We start from the raw sequence: 18,452 nt of genomic DNA, 5'->3' as shown, positions 1-18,452 counted from the left end.
TATTTCCACTGTACCAACAGCTCTAAAATTCTTAGGAAAACTTTGCAAAACTGATTTACTGGCTCCAGTATCAACCAGAAGATCATAAATCTGGTCTCCAATAGTTACAGACACATATGGTTCTGTACTACTTGGTGGTTGAAATGTTTCCAACACCGGTGCTAGCACAGTAACATCAGTACAAAGCTCAGTTATTTCTTGTCCATCCAAATTTACATCTCCTCAAATTGCAAGGCATTCACAGGATTTCACATCTTTAACACCATCATTAGCTTTTTCACTATTCACATTGGTCTTTATAATCTCTAACTTGATATCATTGTTCTCATTCACAATCACATTATTTTTATCCAATTTACATTATTCACTATTTTCCATTATTTCACAATCATTATAAGTTTCAACTAATTTTACATTAAAATTTTGTTTTTTCTCACAATTATTAGCACTGATTATATTATTCTTTGTTTCAATCACATTATTTATAAATTCATTAACCTTATCTCCATTACATCTAATTCCACTGAATTCCAATCCATTTTCCCTTGATTTTTCAAATACTTGAGAACTCCAGGTACACCTTCATAATAAACATGTCCCTTTGTTCTGATCACCCTTATGCCCACTAACTACTTGGCTGTACTTGGGGCTTCACTCTTGATTTAACCCACTCTTGCATAATGTTCAAATCAGGTGCTTGAGCTCCCTGATAGCAAGCATTAGGACAATTATTAGTATTTCTTCTCTGATAATTATTGTTATTATAATTATTGTTATTCCCATTATTATTATACTGTCTATTCTATTGTATCTGTTATTCCAATTCAATTGCCTAGAAAATTGCCCTCTGAATCTACATTCCCTAACAAAATGTCCTACTCGATTACATAAGAAACATCTAGGAAGTCCAGATCTCCTTTCTTTTGGCCTGTACTGATTGTTTGGTCGCACAAATCTAAGTGCTGACATTGACTTTATTTTCTTTATTTCACTGTCTCTTGCATCCTTTAATTTCTTTTTCAAATCCTCAATTACTGTATCCCTGTGTTCATATCTATCATCATTATCCATGCATAAATAAGTTGCTTTTCTCCTTAATTCTTCCAAACCCATCTCTTCCCAATCTGAGCAATTATTTTTTTAAAATAACTTTATCTTAGGACATGTATTTTTTACAAATACTCTCTTGATATGTGCAATTGTGTCATCACTAACACATCAAGGCCTAAAATTATTTCAGCAGCATCTGTTATTCTTTCTAAAAAATTAGTTGGTGATTCATTCTGTTTCTGCTTAATGTTCTCAAATTTGGACCAAGCATTAGGGCATTTGGTATATCTTTTCATTACATCAATGATTGACCTTGTGGCTTATTTCATCCTTATATAATCAGAGAATGAATTCCTATCCATACCTTCAAAATCCTGTGGCTATGGGGTTAAAAATGGATCATTTCTGGTTTCCTCTTTGAATTGGTTCCTTTCTCTCTTAGTCAATAATTCCTTCATCAATAGGAAAAATCAGCGTAGTACAGGTCAAAGATCTCTATAGCCCTCTGAAATTCCTTCACCATTTTATTAGGTTCATTGGGAAAGCATATAGTTCTATGTCTGATCATTTCCAAATTCTCAGGAGTAAATAATTTATGAGTTTTAACCTTATATATTCCATCTTGAATAACTACAGGCATATCTCTTAGAGGAAACAACAATGCTTGGGTTTTATTAAATTCAGCATTCTCCTTTTCCTATCTAGACATTTTCTTAATATTTCCTTCATTATTTTCCTTATCTATAGCATTATCCTTGAAATCATTCAAAATACCATTATATCAAATCATTTTCTCCTTCATACATTGTTCCATTGCTTCTATCTTATCTTTCATTACCATAATCATCTGCTTCATTTCTGAATCTTTTGTTATCCATAAAACAATTGCCCTTATTTTATAACCAACACCAAAAAACAAAATTCTGCATTTATACAAGACAATTAAACATAAGCACATCAATGGTACATAAGCTAACACAGTTCTGATAGTCAAAGACATTACTGGTTCCATCCATTCATATCCTAAAACAATATAACAACAATAGGGAAACAAGGTGAAAATCCCATAAGGGATATGTAGGAAACAATCCCAGAAATTTGCTGACATGATGTTCAATGTGTATAGGAAGTTGTTATAAAACACAGGATATGTGTTATTATTATCCACTGTGATTAGTAATAACAAATGCCAAAGAACAGAACCAAAAAAAAAAATGTCTTCCTACCACATGTGCTATTGGCCTTTGGGCTTTTTAAAATGTAAACCCCCCTTCCGAGTCAATCAAGAGTCAGAGTTCTGTGTTGATCAGGACCTTGGAGAGCAACCAAGTGCTGGAAAGGACAATAGAATGTTGCAAGGTGGTTCAACTGTCAACCAACCTACTGCCAACGTCTCTGTTTTACTCTGGCCTAAGTCAATTTCTGTAGGTTTGCCCTACTGACTCACCAAATGTAATAGGTGGGTTAAAAGAAGTGTTCAAAACTAAATATACATACATATATACAATTCCTTTATCCTACAATGATCTCCTATTATTCTGTATTCCCCTATGCGTTATTCTCCTTGAGCTTTTTCCTCATCCTTACCATGACCTCCATTCCCTGTACTACTAAGTAATTGTCTAGGCCATCACCCCTGTTCTACTTTACTCCCTTCTTAAACTTGACTGTTTAAGCAGTTCAACAGTTAGACTTCTATTCTCAAATGTTAAATATCTATATTTGTAATCAAATCCCTGTATTTAATTACTCTGTCCATCTCTCTCTTCTTCTCTTACTTATATGCTGCTGGTGCTGGAAGAAATCATATAAGCCTTCTCTCCTCAATTCTTCTGCAAAATATTCTTCTGATGTCTTAGCAAAGGACTGAAAAAAGTAAACTGTTCATTATGCATTTCCTCATCTCTTCTTGCAAGGCATCTTAAAAACTCTTCAAATAATCTCATTTTCACCCCCTTTATTCCAGTTTTTGATGAAAAGGTAGTCCATATTCTCATTTTGACCAATCTTCTCCAGTCTCCTCCCAAAGTTTCCTACATCTATCCTCCTCTTTCTAATCTTCAACCTCACCCTATCTATTTACTACTTACCCTGCTGACTACAAACATATCCATGCCCCCAACTTGACACTATTATCCTTTCAAGCTATTATCCTATCATTTTCCTCTTTCATAGACAAATTACTAGAGAAAAAACTGTATACCCATTGCCTCCACTTCTCTCTCCTACTTCTCAAGCCTCTGTAATTTAGCTTCTGATCTGATCACTCAACTGAAAATACTCTCTCCAAAATTACCAGTGATCCATTAATGACCAAAACCATGTACCTTTTCCTAATTATCATCTATCTTGACCTTTCCAGAACACATGATGTCTTGGATATTGACACTACATCTTTGTTCTGCTCCCACTCTGGGAGCTCTACAAAGCCCTGCCCTGGGAATTCTTTTCTTTCTCTCCATCCTCTTTCTTAGCAAACTCATGTTTCTATGTGTTAAGTTATCACTTCCAGATCTATATGTTCAATATAAATTACTTCCACATCTCTATGTTCAACCCTAGTCTCTGTGTCTCTGTGTCTATGTCTATCTGTCTGTCTGTCTGTCTGTCTGTCTGTCTCTCTCTCTCTCTCTCTCCCCCCCACCCCCCTGAATATAGCCTAGTATCATCAACTACCTATTGGAAATTTCAAATCTAATGTATGGGCATTTCAAACTCAACACATCCAAAACTGAGCTCATCTTTCTCTCCAAATTAACCCCTCTGGTAAACTCTCCTATATCTGTTTCAGTCACCACAATCCTTCATGTCTTCCAGGTTGCCAACTTTGGAATCATCCTGGACACCTCTCTTTCCTTCATCCCACATATTTGTTCCATGTTCAAGTCTTGAAGATTCTACCTAGACAACAACTCTCACATGTCTCTTCTCTCCCCTCAAATGCCCACCATCCTAGTTCAGGTTCTCATCACTTCTCAACTGCAATAATCTCCTAGTTGGTCCCCTTGCCTCAAGCTTTTATCCTTTCCAATTCATCCTCCACACAGCTGCCAAACTGATTTTCCTGAAATCTAGCTTGACCATCACCCTCCCCTATTCAACAAACTCCAGTGACTTCCAAATACTTCTAAAATCAAACTCAGTATCCTCTATTTGGCATTTAAAGCCCTTCAGAACCTGGGTCTAGTCAGTCAATAAACATTTATTAAGTGCCTACTATGTGCCATTTCACTGGGCTAAAAACTGGGCACTCAAAGAAAGTAAAAAAATAATCCATGCTGTCACAGAGTCCACAGTCAAATGGGGGAGATATAATACAAACAGCTATGTACAAACAAGGTAAATAAAAGAAAAATTGAAAATAATCAACCAAGAGAAGGCACTAGAATTATGTCCAATAGGCAGTTGGAGATGTGAGACTGGAGTTCAGCAGTGACAGTAAGACTGGATAATAGATTTGAGAGCCATCAGCATAGTACTTGAATCCATGGAAATTGATGAGATCAACTAGTGAAGTAGTGTAGAGGGAGAACCCATCTTTCCATATTTATTAAATATTAATACCCTTCATGAGCCGTTAGGTGGTGCAATGGATAAAGTGCTAGGCCCAAAGTCAAGAAGTCTCAGTTCAAATCCAGCCTCAAACACTTTCAAGCTCATTCACTCTGGGCAAGTCACTTAACCCTATTTGCCTCATCTTTAAATGAGCTGAATAAAGAAATGGCAAACTGCTCCAGTATCTCTGCCAAGGAACTCCCAAATGAAATCATAAAGAATCAGACACAACTGAAAAATGGCTGCACCATTCACACACTTTATAGTTCAGTCAAAATGTCCTGCAAACTGTTCCTCACCTATGACATTCTGTTTCCCATCTCCATGCATTAGTATAGTCTGTTTTACATTCCTGAAATGTCCTCCCTCCTTACTTCTACCTCTTAATTTCTGTTAAATTTCAATTCAAACATCACCTCTTGCATGATCCTCCTAGTACCTTTCCCTTTCACAAAGAAATTATCCTTATATTTATTTTGTATGTGTTTTGAATAAATTCACTTTGCATATACTTTTATGTGTATATAATCATCTCCTTCAATAGAATGTGAGTTTGGGTTTTTTTTTTAATCCTCACCTTCTGTCCTGGAATCAATACTATGTTTTGGTTCTAAGGCAGAAGAGCAGTAAGGCCTAGGCAATAGGGGTTAAGTGACTTGCCCAGGTCACCCATCCAGATTTGAACCTAGGACATGCCTGTCTCTAGGTCTGGCTCTCAATCCACTAGCTTCCTAGCTTTCCCTTAGAATGTGAGTTTCTTAAGGTTAGGGACTTTTAAACTTTTTGTCTTTGTATCCTTAGTGCTTACCATAATGCTAATAGGTGCTTAATGCATCATTTCATTATCATTATCATCATCATCATCACTAGCATTTGCCTAGTGTTTTCAGATTCATGTATAATAATGTATACATTACATGTATAATAATAGTACATGTAAAGCTCTTTACATGTATTATCTCACTTAATCTTCATAACAACCTAGTGAATTAAGTGCAATTATTAACTTCATTTTATTGATGAAGTTTAGAAAGATTATAGGACTTGCCCAGTCACACAGCTAGTAAGTTTTTGAGACATTTACTTTATTGATTTTTAAATGCTATTTGATTAATGGTTCGAATAATTAATCAATATTATTGGGATAAATTGGAAATAATCAATAAAAAGAAAAAATCAGGTTTAACAGGGACCCAGAAAGACTTTCTATAGAAATTGCGATTTTAGCTGAACAGATACCTTCCATCAAAAGGAGGAACCAGGTAGGAGGGGGAGCAGGGAAATCTCTGGGCACAAGAGCATCAATGAGAGCTATGTTACTCCTGAGCCAAATCTGTGTTACCTATGACAGCTCCCTGTCACCCTATAGAATCAGTTCCTGGCATCCACTCCTGGACAGCTCAATCGCTAGCCACTCTCAAAGCCAGAGTCACAAAGAAGGACGTGAGCAAGAAGGGCCATCTTGGTACCCAGCGGTGCCTCCTGACACTGAGCAAAGGAAAGTCAGAGGACTCTGACCACTGATAAGCAGCAGGCTTCACAGGACCTGGACCAGAAGAGGGGTGGCTATGCTGCATGGACACATTTGACAAGCCTTGACTGTTGTGGCCACGTCTCCTTCTGGGTCTCAGATTCATAGACATCCATGAGAAGGAATTCTTAGAAGGGTGTGCTGAAAGTCAATGCTGGGAAGGGGCATCACGCCTCCTCAATCTCCATGTTTTCACCAGCTTCAGGTAAACAGTGGCTACCTCCTTCTTTTGTGGAGAGATGAAAGACAGCATTGAGAAGTGTATAGGACATCAGACTTGAACTGATTTGTTCCTGTTACCAGGCCTGAAGCTAGGAAGACTCGTCTTCCTGAGTTCAAATCTAGCATCAGACATTTATTAGCTGAATGACCCTGGCAAGTCACTCTCTGAGGTGCTTCAGTTTTCTCATATGTAAAATGGAAGAGTTAGACTCAAAGGACCTGAAGGTACTTTCTAACTATAAATCTAAGCAGATGAGTAGGAACAGGATTATTGGCTATCTTCAACTCTCTTTTCCAAAGACTCTTCTATGTTCAATTTATATAACCTGGCTTCTGATTAAGTATTCAACCTTGTTTTGATTGCTTCCTTCCAGTTTTGAGATTCCATATTCTGCATCCTAAGGTCTTTTCTTGCACTGACATTCTATAGTTTGATCTGAAATTCCCTGAGCTCACAAGGGTGCTAGTTGAACAATCCTTGGCTGAGAGTTATTATCAGCACTAGTCTCAAATACAAATGAAGTTTGTGGTTGATCACATAATGTGATTTTGAGGGTCCCATGAAGTTCTTTGACCCCAGATTCTTCTCGTAGGGACCTGCTAACTGACCTCAGGAAGGAGAAGATGAAGCTCAGAATCATTCAAGGAGTGATAGCAAAACTGTACAAAGACATGTTGGGATGAGGGGGCAGGAGGGGCTACCAAAGCCTGATAAATCATGTTTCAGGAAAGCCAAAATAGGACAACACAGTAAAATGAAGCTTGTATTGGGAGTCAGAAGACCTAAATAAATTCCTTTTCTCTAATAGTGTGACCTCAAGCAAGTCACTCATCCTCTCTAAATATCAATTTCTGCATTTATAAATTGGGTATAATAATACTTGACCTCCCACACAAGACTGTTATGAAGAAAGTGTTTTGTAAATCAGAAATGTAATAAAGATAGGATTTATAAGGTTAGAAATCCAGAGACCTGGGTTCTAGTTCCAGCTGTGATACTATATTATTGGTTTTTCCCATCTTTGCATTTCCATCTGCTTCATTTTTTTTTCTCAATAAAATTAAATGGGCTTTGGAAAAGATGGCCTCTGTGGTCTCTTGTAATGTTGTATAATATTCTATACTGATGTTAAGTACACTAGGGATTAAAGAAAAATGAGATAATTGTGGGCTGACTTGGTCAGCCCCTCAACAGAGACAACCCCCCCCCACTCTTATTTATCTATTGGGCAATACAAGCTGGTTCAGGTCCCATTTCTGTGTTCTTGGGCACCAAAGCCTGGGTTCTCTATCCCCACCCCACCCACAACAACCTTCTTCCTGTCATTAGATGCTGGTGTCCACCCTCACCACTGCAGACCCATCAGCCTCCTTTTCTGCCAAAGGCTTTGGCAGCTGGCACTCTGCAGGAAGTCTCAGAGTGCTAGTGCAGCAGAGATTGGTCAGTCTCCTGTGACAAGAAGGGCAGAGGGTGGGAATGAGAAGAGAGAGGAGAGAAGTGGGAAAATACCCACATCCACCTCAGATTACAAGGCTCCCTGAGCCTGAACACACAGCCCAAACATGACCCAATATATTGGAAAACAGTCAACAGCCCTATGGATGAATAAACAAGACAACATTTAACTTCCTGCCAATTCTATCAATTACACTGATCTTTACTGACAGAGGAGAGGTAAGTTGGTGGCAACCATTTACAAAATCACAAACAAGAGCTAAAAGGATCCCTGGAATATACTTTAGTATTTCAGAGCTTGAGTACATGCTTAATCTCATCTAAGTGGGTACTCTTCCCTAGTCCATCTATGCCTTTTCATCTTCCCATCAATCTTCCACATAAAGTCTTTCCTCTAGTTCTCTTGACATTCCATAGATACCAACACAGTAGTGATCCTCAGTTTGTTTGCTTTTATCACATTATGGATCCAACTCTTTTTCTATTCTTACATCTCCTCAATAGCCTTTATACTGTCATGCATTCAAGACCTCCTTGATAATAATTGTTGGTTACCTTCCATCTGAGTTAACCCATCTTTGGAGATGGTTTTCCTGGAGGAAGTGACTGTTGCTTGGAGCTACAGATGAGGGCTGGGTTAAAGATGGATGAAACGTATCATTCAAAACACCATCCCATAATGTCCTGAAAATAACCCTTTTAGTATTTTCTAAAATTTGTCTGTAGAGTTGAAACTAGATTGTGGAAGGCCTTGAATGGTAGGTTAGAGAAATCAGATTTTATTGAAAAACAAACTGAAGGATATTCCTACTATACATTTCTCTTTATCTTTGTGTCTCCTACAAGTTTGATTCCTCAGAGACTGCCATTTTCCATGATCAATAAAAGAATATTGATATGAAAATAATAGTTTGTTAGGGTTTTATTAATGACTGTGGATCATGTCCTGTTGGACTCCATCAATGAGCTGCCCATTCAGTTATCTGCCATAGTCTGATCATTAGGTATTCATCCATTTGCTTTTTCCTATGTTGTGTGTTAGGTAGATCTTTTTTGACCATAGATCTCACGTAGGAGGTCCTTTAGAGGATTGATGCAATGAAGACAATGTTGCCCACAAATAGGACATCATGAGCATCTCACTATCAACAGACAATCCCTCTTCCATCTGCATTCTGTGCAAAACATCCTAGATCACAGTAGCAAACATATTTGGAAAGTCCATGTTTCCCTGTTGGAAACTGATCATCAGGGTCAACTGGGTTGCTCAGGGGATTGAGATCTAGGCCTAGAGATGGGAGGTCTTAGGTTCAAATCTGGCTTTAGACACTTCCTAGCTGTGTGACCCTGGGCAAGTCACTTAACTCCCATTGCCTAGCCCTTTCTGCTCTTCTGCCTTAGAACCAAAACACAGTATTGACTCTAAATAGAAGGTAATAATTTTTTAAAAAATCATTCACAAAAGCCTGCCTGTTCCTGTCTCATATTTTCATCAAGGATACCATCAAAATGTGTTTTCTCATGAAGATTTTATGTCCATGAGATGCATAAGTCTTTTTCCTGAATATCTTTTTTTAGCTGACATGTCACACTGTTGACTCATACTTGAAGAAAACCTCATATATTTTTCAGACAAAGGACTGTCTAGACATACCTCTGGCACCCTATAGTTGTACAATTTATTTTTTAATCTATGCATAGGATTTTACATTTATCCCTATAAAATATCATCATTTGGATTGAGTCATCATTTTAGCCTGTCAAAATCTTCATTCATTCTGATACTGTTATCCATTATGTTAGCTAGCCTTCATTTCATGTTATTTGCACATTTAAGAAGAATGTCATCCATGCCTTAATTTAAGTCATTTATAAAACTGAACCAGAACTAAGTACATATCCCTGTGGCACTCTCCTAGAAACCTCCTTCCTGGTTAATAATAATGTATTAATCACAACACTTTAGGTGGGCATTTTTTCAAGAGCTAAGGGTATTTCCATCTTGCCCACATCTCTGTATCTTAACCACAAGGATATCATGAAAGATTTTATCAAATGCTACATTATAATCCAAGTATACTAATATCTATACAATATCTGGTCTACCAATCTAGTCTCTCTTTCAAATAATTAAAAGAAACTGATCTAGCATGTCCTAGCATGAACATAATCCATCCTTTTAGGGATTACTCACATCCCTGTCAGAATGTCATAAAAAAAAAATATCCCTTTAGTATTTTCTAAAATTTGCCTAGTTAGGTTGAAACTAGATTGTAGAAGGCCTTCAATGATAGGTTAGAGAAGTTCAGTTTTATCCTATACAAAATAGGGACCAAGGAAGTGACATATGCAAAACTGTGCCTTAAGAAGACTACTTTTGTTAGCTATATTAAGATGGGCTGGAGAGGGGAGAAATTGGAAATAGGAGGCCAATTAAAAGGCTGCTTCCAATGGTCCATCATAAAATGATGAGGATCTGAACTAGGGTGGTAGCATAGGAATGAAAGAGGGAGGGGGGAATAGCAAATGCGGGAAGACATCAAGGAAGAATTGGCAGAACATGGCAACTGACCAAATTTGAGGAGCAAGGTAAGGTCATGAGAGATAGGTGTATTATTTCAATTTTATAGTTAAAGTAACTAAGATGGCCCTAAAAGGTTAAGTGAAGGAGTCACACAAATCACCTGGGTCTTTAGTGATCTGAGGAGGAAGAGGCATCTCAGGGAGGAGGGGTCAGGAAAGGAATTAAAGAGGAGGTGGGACATGAGCTGGGCCTCAAAGGATAAATAGAATTTTGGTAATCAGGAGAATATTTCTGGAGGGGAGGAGGGAAAATCACTAAACTGCTCTCTACACCCCATTCTGCCAGAGGCAATAGAATAATTTTGACTGGTTGCTCTGGAATCAACAAGAATGCAACTGGGCTTTGGAAACCAAAGACTTTTATTCTCCAAATGTCCACATGTCCTCCTTCTGACACCACTCAGGCCCTGAGCCTACAGCATGTAAAATGCATGGGAGAAGAAAGACAATATTTTTAACTTCCCAGTCAGATGGGACCAGACTAGAATTCATCTGCTTCCATTCGAAGGAAGCTCAGGAAAACAATATGCTATCCTGTTCTGCAGCAATCCCCCACCAGGGGACTTATAAGACATGAGATTATGAGACTAAATGTCATTTTCTATAGGGCTGGTGGGAGAGGCTTCAATTAAATAATAGAGCAATCCTATGAAATACCTGGGCACATTTTATGAAGCTATTGACATTTTTGCAGACATACCCAATGAGGCGGCAGGCTCAAGGAGGGGTTTGGAGGTATGGTTCTACTTTGCCTCAAAATTATACACTCACCACTGGAGAAAGAGGAAATTATTAAGGGCTTAACCAGAAAGAGAATACAGCAATGCCATGTTTCTCCTGCTCTTTTCCCCAATGAATTGTTCCATATCTATGAATTTCTCAGATAATTGAGTGAAACAGTATAAAATACTAGAAAGAGTACTGAACTGAGAATCAGGAAATATGGGCTAAAGCCATAGTTCTGACATTAATTCTCTGGGTGCCTCAAATTCTTCCCATCTAAAAATTAAGGGCCTGGGGGCAGCTAGGTAGCTCAGTGGATTGAGAGCCAGGCCTAGAGATGGGAGATCCTGGGTTCAAATTGGCCTCAGACACTTCCCAGCTGTGTGACCCTGGGCAAGTCACTTAACCCCCATTGCCTAGCCCTTACCACTCTTCTGCCTTGGAGCCAATACACAATATTGACTCCAAGATGGAAGGTAAGGGTTTTTAAATAAATTAATTAAAATTAAAATTAAGATACTGAAAGAAGATTATTTCTTAAGTTTCATCCATCTCTAATTTCTATGCTTTTTGATTCTTTCCAAACATGACATTCTATGTTCTGTGTTTTTAGGTCCCTTCTAGTTCTGACATTCTGTATTCTGTCTATTCTACCTAAGGTACTTGACTCTATGATTTGAGAAAGTAGAGAAGTGATGGGAAGCACAAGAAATAGTGACAGTGAACAACAAATAACTGTGTCTCAGAGCACTCATCTGAGGAACTAGACATCCTTTATAGGAGGTGAATTCACCAGGTTCTTGTTCTCTTCTCCTTTGTAGGATTATAGGGTCAACATCTTCTTGCGTCAGCAGTGGAATGACCCTCGATTGGCCTACAATGAGTATCCTGATGATTCCCTGGACCTGGACCCATCTATGTTGGACTCCATCTGGAAGCCTGACTTGTTCTTTGCCAATGAGAAAGGAGCCCATTTCCATGAGATCACTACTGACAACAAGCTCTTGCGCATCTCCAGGAATGGCAATGTCCTCTACAGTATCAGGTGAGGTGCCCTCCCCATCCCCACCAGGTTCTTTCATAGCAACAACTGATTTCCCATCACCTCCTAGAGCAAAGCCCAAAATGGTAGATAACTGAGCAAAGGTATAATAATGGATCAGTGGCAGAAAAAAAAAAAGAAAAGGCAGGGGGCAGCTACATAGCAATGTAGATAGAGTACTAGGCCTGGAATTAAGAGGGCTTGGGTTCTTCTCAGATACTTCCTAACTATGTGACAAGTCATTTAAACCCAATTCTCTAGCCCTTACTACTCTTCTGTCTTAGAACTGATACTCAGACAGAAAGGTAGGTAGGGTTTAAAAAAAAAAAAGGAGGGGGGGAAGTTGGAAAGAAGCACAGGTTCAGAGGAAAAAATATGAGTTATTTCCACAAAAAAGACTTATCCATGTTCACATGAAGAGTAAATAGCCTTATGGTGACTCTGATAACTCATTCAAAGGTTTTGCAAGCAAATAGATTTAGATTGCAAGTCAGACCTGAATTCAAGTCCACCCTTACATACTTACTAGCTGTGTGACCCTGAGCAATTCATTTAATCTCTCTCAATCTTAGTTTCCTCATCTATAAAATAGAATGATAGTAGCATTTCCTTCTCAGGATCATTGTGAGAATGAAATGAAGTAGTATCTTTAAAGTACTTTGCAAACCTTAAAGTAATGAATTATTGCTAGTCATCTATATTATTTTTTCAATCTTATAATCCCTCCTCTAATTCATTCTCCTAATTAAAAAAAGCTCAAAAAGCTATATTGGGGCCAGGATGATAATAATAATAATACTTACATCATAAAGTGGTTTTTAAGGATCAAATGAAATAACACGTGGAAAGAGGTTTACAAATCTTAAAACACTATATAAATTCTTGTTGTTACTGAATCATTTCTGATGTGTCTGACTTTTCGTGACTCTGTTTGAAGTTTTCTTGGCAAAGATACTAGAGTGGTTTGCCATTTCCTTCTCTAGTTCATTTTACAAATGAGGAAACTGAGGCAAGCAAGGTTAAGAGATTTGCCCAGAATCACATAGCTAGTAAGTGTCTGAGAACAGATGTGAACTCAGGAAGAAGAGTCCTAACTCCAGGCCCTATGCTCTATCCACTGTGCCACCTAGCTGCCCATGTAAATGCTAGTTATTATTATTCTGTAGTGAGAAAACTGAGACATAAGAGGGGCAATGATCACATAGGCAGTAACACATAAATAGTGAGTAGAAGAACTAGGATTTGAACTCAATTTGAACTCCCCTGACTCTAGATCCAGAGCTCTTCATGGAGACCTGAGAGAGTAAATAAAGGACCCAGAAAGAAAACTAACTTTGCTGACCTCACAATTTTTCTGAGATCTGGAAAACTCACATATGAGCCCCAAGAATAGCTAAAATTAAATGTAACCATCCAGGAAGCTCTTCCCCCACAGACCCATCCAGAACCACTGGTCTCTACTCAGGACGTTCTCCTTACAAGTTCCCTAAAAGGCCAAGCCCCAAGGACAGTGGGGGATGGAGAGATGGCTAAGATTGTCCAGAAGCATTTAGCTAAGCTGTTCTGACAGCTGCTCCACTTTGGAGCTGTGATCTTCAAGCCTGAGACAGAACACCTCTCTCTCTCTCCCTCTCTCTCTCTCTCCCTCTCTCTCTCTCTCTCTCTCTCTCTCTCTCTCTCTCTCTCTCTCTCTCTCTCTCTCTCTCTCTCTCCCTCTCTCCTCTCTCTCTCTCTCTTTCTCTCTCTCTCTCCCTCTCTCTCTCTTTCTCTCTCTCTCTCTCTCTCTCTCTCTCTCTCTCTCTCTCTCTCTCTCTCTCTCTCTCTCTCTCTCTCCCTCTCTCCTCTCTCTCTTTCTCTCTCTCTCTCTCTCTTTCTCTCTCTCTCTCTCCTCTCTCTCTTTCTCTCTCTCTCTCTCTCCCCCTCTCCCCTTGGACAAGCTATCAAACTGTCTCTACTGCTTTGAAGAGCAAAAGGGACTGTGTGTGCATATATATGTATGTATGTGCACATGCATATATTTCCATCCATAAACATTTATTAAGCACCCAATACATGTCAGGCATGGTGCTACCTGTTGAGGTTACAAAAAGAGAGAGAGAAATAAAATAATCTTCACCCTCAAGAAATTTAAGTTAGAGCAGTCGGAAATAGCAAGTTCATCTGAAAGTATTCAAACTATATAAAGAATCGGTGCAAGGTCATTTTGGCAGAGAGACACTAGTTGCAGGAAAGGGGAGATCAGGGAAGGCTTCACTTAGAAAGTGCTAGTTGAACTGAGCTTGGAGGAAGACTAGGGAAGAGGTGATAGTGATGAGGGAGCATAGTCTAGATATGGAGACAGCTCATGCAAAGGCTGTGTGTGTGTGTGTGTATGTGTGTGTGTGTGTGTGTGTGTGTGCAGGGCACACATCCACATAATCCAACACACTTAAACAACAACCATATTCTGTTATTAAGCTGTGCTTGCAAACCTGGGGCAAGTCAAATACTCTCCTTAGGAAGCAGTTGATGGACTGGGGTGGGAATGAAGGGAGGGAGAAGGAACGGCACCTGCCCCAGCTGTCTAGGGATTCCAGTTGCTCAGAGCTCTCCAGCTGGACTTGTCCTCAAGGGACATTCTACATTCTAAAATAGGAAGTATCCAGATGCAGAGGAAAGGAACAGGGCCTCCAAACACCATTCCCTGCCTGGCTACCAAATGAGAATCCTACCCCCGGATATACATTCCCTGCCTGACATGGGCAGTAACCCTACCAAACCAGAAAGAATATTTTAGAATGTAGAATGTCAAGGCTGGAAAGACCATATAAAATGGAATGTCGTAAGTGGAAGAACATTCAAACATAAAAGACTGAATGTCAGAGCTAAAAGAACTCTTCAAGTTAGAAAATGTCTAAGAAATAGTCTAGTTCAAACCTTTCATTTTAACAAGGAGATTAAGGGAGTTAAGAGTTAAGAACTTATTCCAAGATCATACAACCATTTGGTGAGGGAGCCAGATTCTTAACATAGCTAATATATATGTTATATGAATCATGTAACCATGGAAAAAAATCTTAAAAAATAAATAAAATCATGTCGAATAAATGAATAAATAAAATGTATATGTTACTTTCAAGTTTACAAAGCACTTCCCTCACTATAACATCGTGAAGGAAGTAGTTCAAACATCATTATGCTCATTTTACAGATGAGAAAACTGAGATTCAAAGATGAAAAGTGATTTGACTGATGTCTTATAGATAGGAAATGTCAGAGCCCAAAATCAAAACCAAATCTTTTGATTCTTCACCCAGGGCTCTATCTACATGGTTGTAAGTCACTCTGTATATTTTTTCCTGGTACTATTTATCTCACTTTTCATCAGCTTATATAAGTATTTTCATATTTCTCTGCATGTTATTATGTTTTTTCTCCTGGCCACTTTATTCCAATTTCCAGTTGTTTCTTTTTTATTTAAACCCTTACCTTCCATCTTATAAACAATATTGTGTAAGGCAGGAGAGTGGTAAGGGATAGGCAATGGGGGTCAAGTGACTTGCCCAGGGTCACACAGCTGGGAAGTATCTGAGGCTGGATTTGAACCCAGGACCTCCTGTCTCTGGGCCTGGCTCCCAATCCACTGAGCCACCTAGCTGCCCCCTCCAGTTGTTTCTAAGAGGTTTCTTTATCATCCTACAACACTTATGATAAGCACAGTGAATATGTACCTCTGCTTGACATATTTACCCAAAAGAAAGCTCAAGAAGTTATGATAGGGGGCAGCTACATGACTCGGTAGACTGAGATCCAGGCCTGGAGACAGGAGGACCTGAGTTCAGATCTAGCCTCAGAAATTTCCTAGCTGTGTGACCCTGGGCAAGTCACTTGACCCCCATTGTCTAGCCCTTACCACTCTTCTGCCTTGGAGCCAATACACAGTATTGATCCTAAGATAGAAGATAAGGGTTTAAAAAAAAAAAGAAGAAAATTTATGAGAAAAACAAGATAATAGCAATTATTATAATATAAAGAGGCTACATGTATCTAGCCTTTTAAAGTGCACAGAACACTCTGTGCATTAGCTCAGTTTCATCTACCTGAAACCATGTGAGATAAATATCATCATCCCCATGTTATAGATGCCCACAGGTTCTCAAAACTGAAAAGAAACATAGAACCTGGAACATAGAATGTTGGTGCTGGAAGTGACCTTAGAAGGTAATATACAATCCCAGAACTGGACTCTCTCATTTTACCCAGGAGGAAATTGAGACCCAATGAGGAAAGGGTCTTTCTTGCCCATTGTCACACAGTGAGTTAGAGGCATAACTTAAAGGGTACTTTTAAAATTAAGGCCTTTCAGGGTAATATACTGTCGGAGGGGCTGTGAATTGATCCAGCAACTCTCAAAAGTAATTTGGAATTTGTGAAAAAAGTGATGAAAATGTCCATATTCTCTGAGCCAGAGTCCTCCACTAGACATATACCTCAAAGATGGCAGAGAAGGTACATAGACTTACCTGATTGCTACAAAATCACCCTCCAAAAAGCAATGATATAATGCCTCATAAAAAAAATTCTGGAGCACCCTAAACCCCCCCAAAATAAGATGAAATAATTTTTTAGCCCAAAACAACTTAGAAGGATGGCACAAAAGATGTATTGCACTGGAATAGAAGTGGAGCATAAAGCAACACAAGGCAGACCCCATTGCAGCCTTTTTTTTAATTATTTTTACCCTGAGATATTTACCCTGAGGAAGTCAAATGACAAGAAGGAAGGCTCCAGCACACCAAAATATTTATAACTTTAAAATATATGTATACTTTTTGTAGCAGAAAAGCTGAAAATAAAAAATAGTCACCAACTAGGGAATGAGTAATCGAATTATATATGTGAATACAGTGGAATATTACTATACTGTGGAGGGGAAAAACCATAATAACATACAGAGAAACAAGAAAAGACTTATGTAAACTGATGAAAACTGAAATAAACGGTACCAGGAAAAAAAAATACACAGTGACTACAATCATGTAAATAGAAAGAATAATGACAAAGCAATTCAAATAGAATGTTGATAAATTATAATGACCATTTTTGACCCCAAAGGAAGGAAAAGAAATAAGCATTTAAGTGCCTACTATGTGCCAGGCACTGTGCTATAAATATTGCCTCATTTAATCTTCCCAACAACTCTGAGAGATGCGTGCTATTATTATCCCCATTTTAAAGTTGTGAAAACAGGAAAACAGAGGTTAATGAACTTGCCCAGGTTCACATAGCTAGTAAGGGTCTGAGATCACATTTGAACTCAGATCTTCCTGACTCTCAACCCAGTAGCCTATTCACTGTACCACCTAGCTGGCTCACGGTATTACAAACGGCACCTCCACCTCCTTCTTTGCAGAGATGGGGCACTATAGGTGTGAAAAAAATGCATATATGGTCAGACTTTGGGGATATAATTATTAGTTTTGCTGAACTATTTTCTCCCTCTTTTTCAATCTTTGTTATAAAGAATAGGTCTATGAGGGAGTGGCAGGGCAGGACATTAGAAAATATAGAAAAATAAAAATAAAAGACATAAATAAAAATCTATTTTTACATGCAGGGTTATTAATATGGAATGATAAGAAGAGCAGTTAGCTAATCTGGAATGAGATGCAAATGATCTGAGGCCTTGACCAAATTCTCTGGGTTCCCATCTGTTTTCTATGAGGTACACTGCCTAGTTTCTCTGAGATACCAAGTGTTTCATTAGCATAGCTAATCCAAAATTTATTTCTGCTTCCTTCTCTTCTCAGGATTACTCTGACTCTGGCCTGCCCTATGGATTTGAAGAATTTTCCCATGGATGTCCAGACATGCATTATGCAACTGGAAAGCTGTAAGCCCCCCAAGCCCTGGTCCTTTAATTCAATTTCCCTCCCTCCATGTCATAGAAGCTCAGGCTAGATTTCATGAGAACCAAAATACAACTCAGATTTTAACCCAAAGACTTGGTGGGAGAGAGCTGTAAGGGAGACTCACCTTCTGCTCATCTCTTACCCACTTCTGTCCTAAAAATCATTGCTGTTGTTATTCAGTGTCTCATTCTATGTACCCTCATTTGGAGTTTTCTTGGCAGAGGTACTGGAGTGGTTTGCCATTTCCTTCTCCAGATCATTTTACTGATGAGGAATTTGAGGCAAACAGGACCAAGTAACTTGCCCAGAGAAGAGCTAGAAAGTGTCTGAGGCCAGATCTGAATTCAGGAAGATAAGTCTTCCTGACTCCAGGATTATCCATTGAACCACCTAGATGCC

At 38.7% G+C, this 18,452-nt stretch overlaps 1 protein-coding gene across 1 annotated transcript in view; it reads left to right on the top strand.

Moving 5' to 3' along the window:
- GLRA1 (glycine receptor alpha 1) overlaps positions 1–18,452 on the top strand; it is a 103,169-nt gene that overhangs the window by 66,035 nt on the left and 18,682 nt on the right. Inside the window, exons 4-6 of the mRNA XM_056816652.1 lie at positions 11,942–12,165; positions 17,952–18,053; positions 18,234–18,246. Coding sequence (XP_056672630.1) covers positions 11,942–12,165; positions 17,952–18,053; positions 18,234–18,246 — 339 coding nt within the window. The remainder of the gene's footprint in view (positions 1–11,941; positions 12,166–17,951; positions 18,054–18,233; positions 18,247–18,452) is intronic.

Source organism: Monodelphis domestica, chromosome 1 (genome assembly GCF_027887165.1).
Source record: "Monodelphis domestica isolate mMonDom1 chromosome 1, mMonDom1.pri, whole genome shotgun sequence".
Taxonomy (NCBI): domain Eukaryota; kingdom Metazoa; phylum Chordata; class Mammalia; order Didelphimorphia; family Didelphidae; genus Monodelphis; species Monodelphis domestica.
This window is presented reverse-complemented; position numbering and strand designations above follow the sequence as displayed.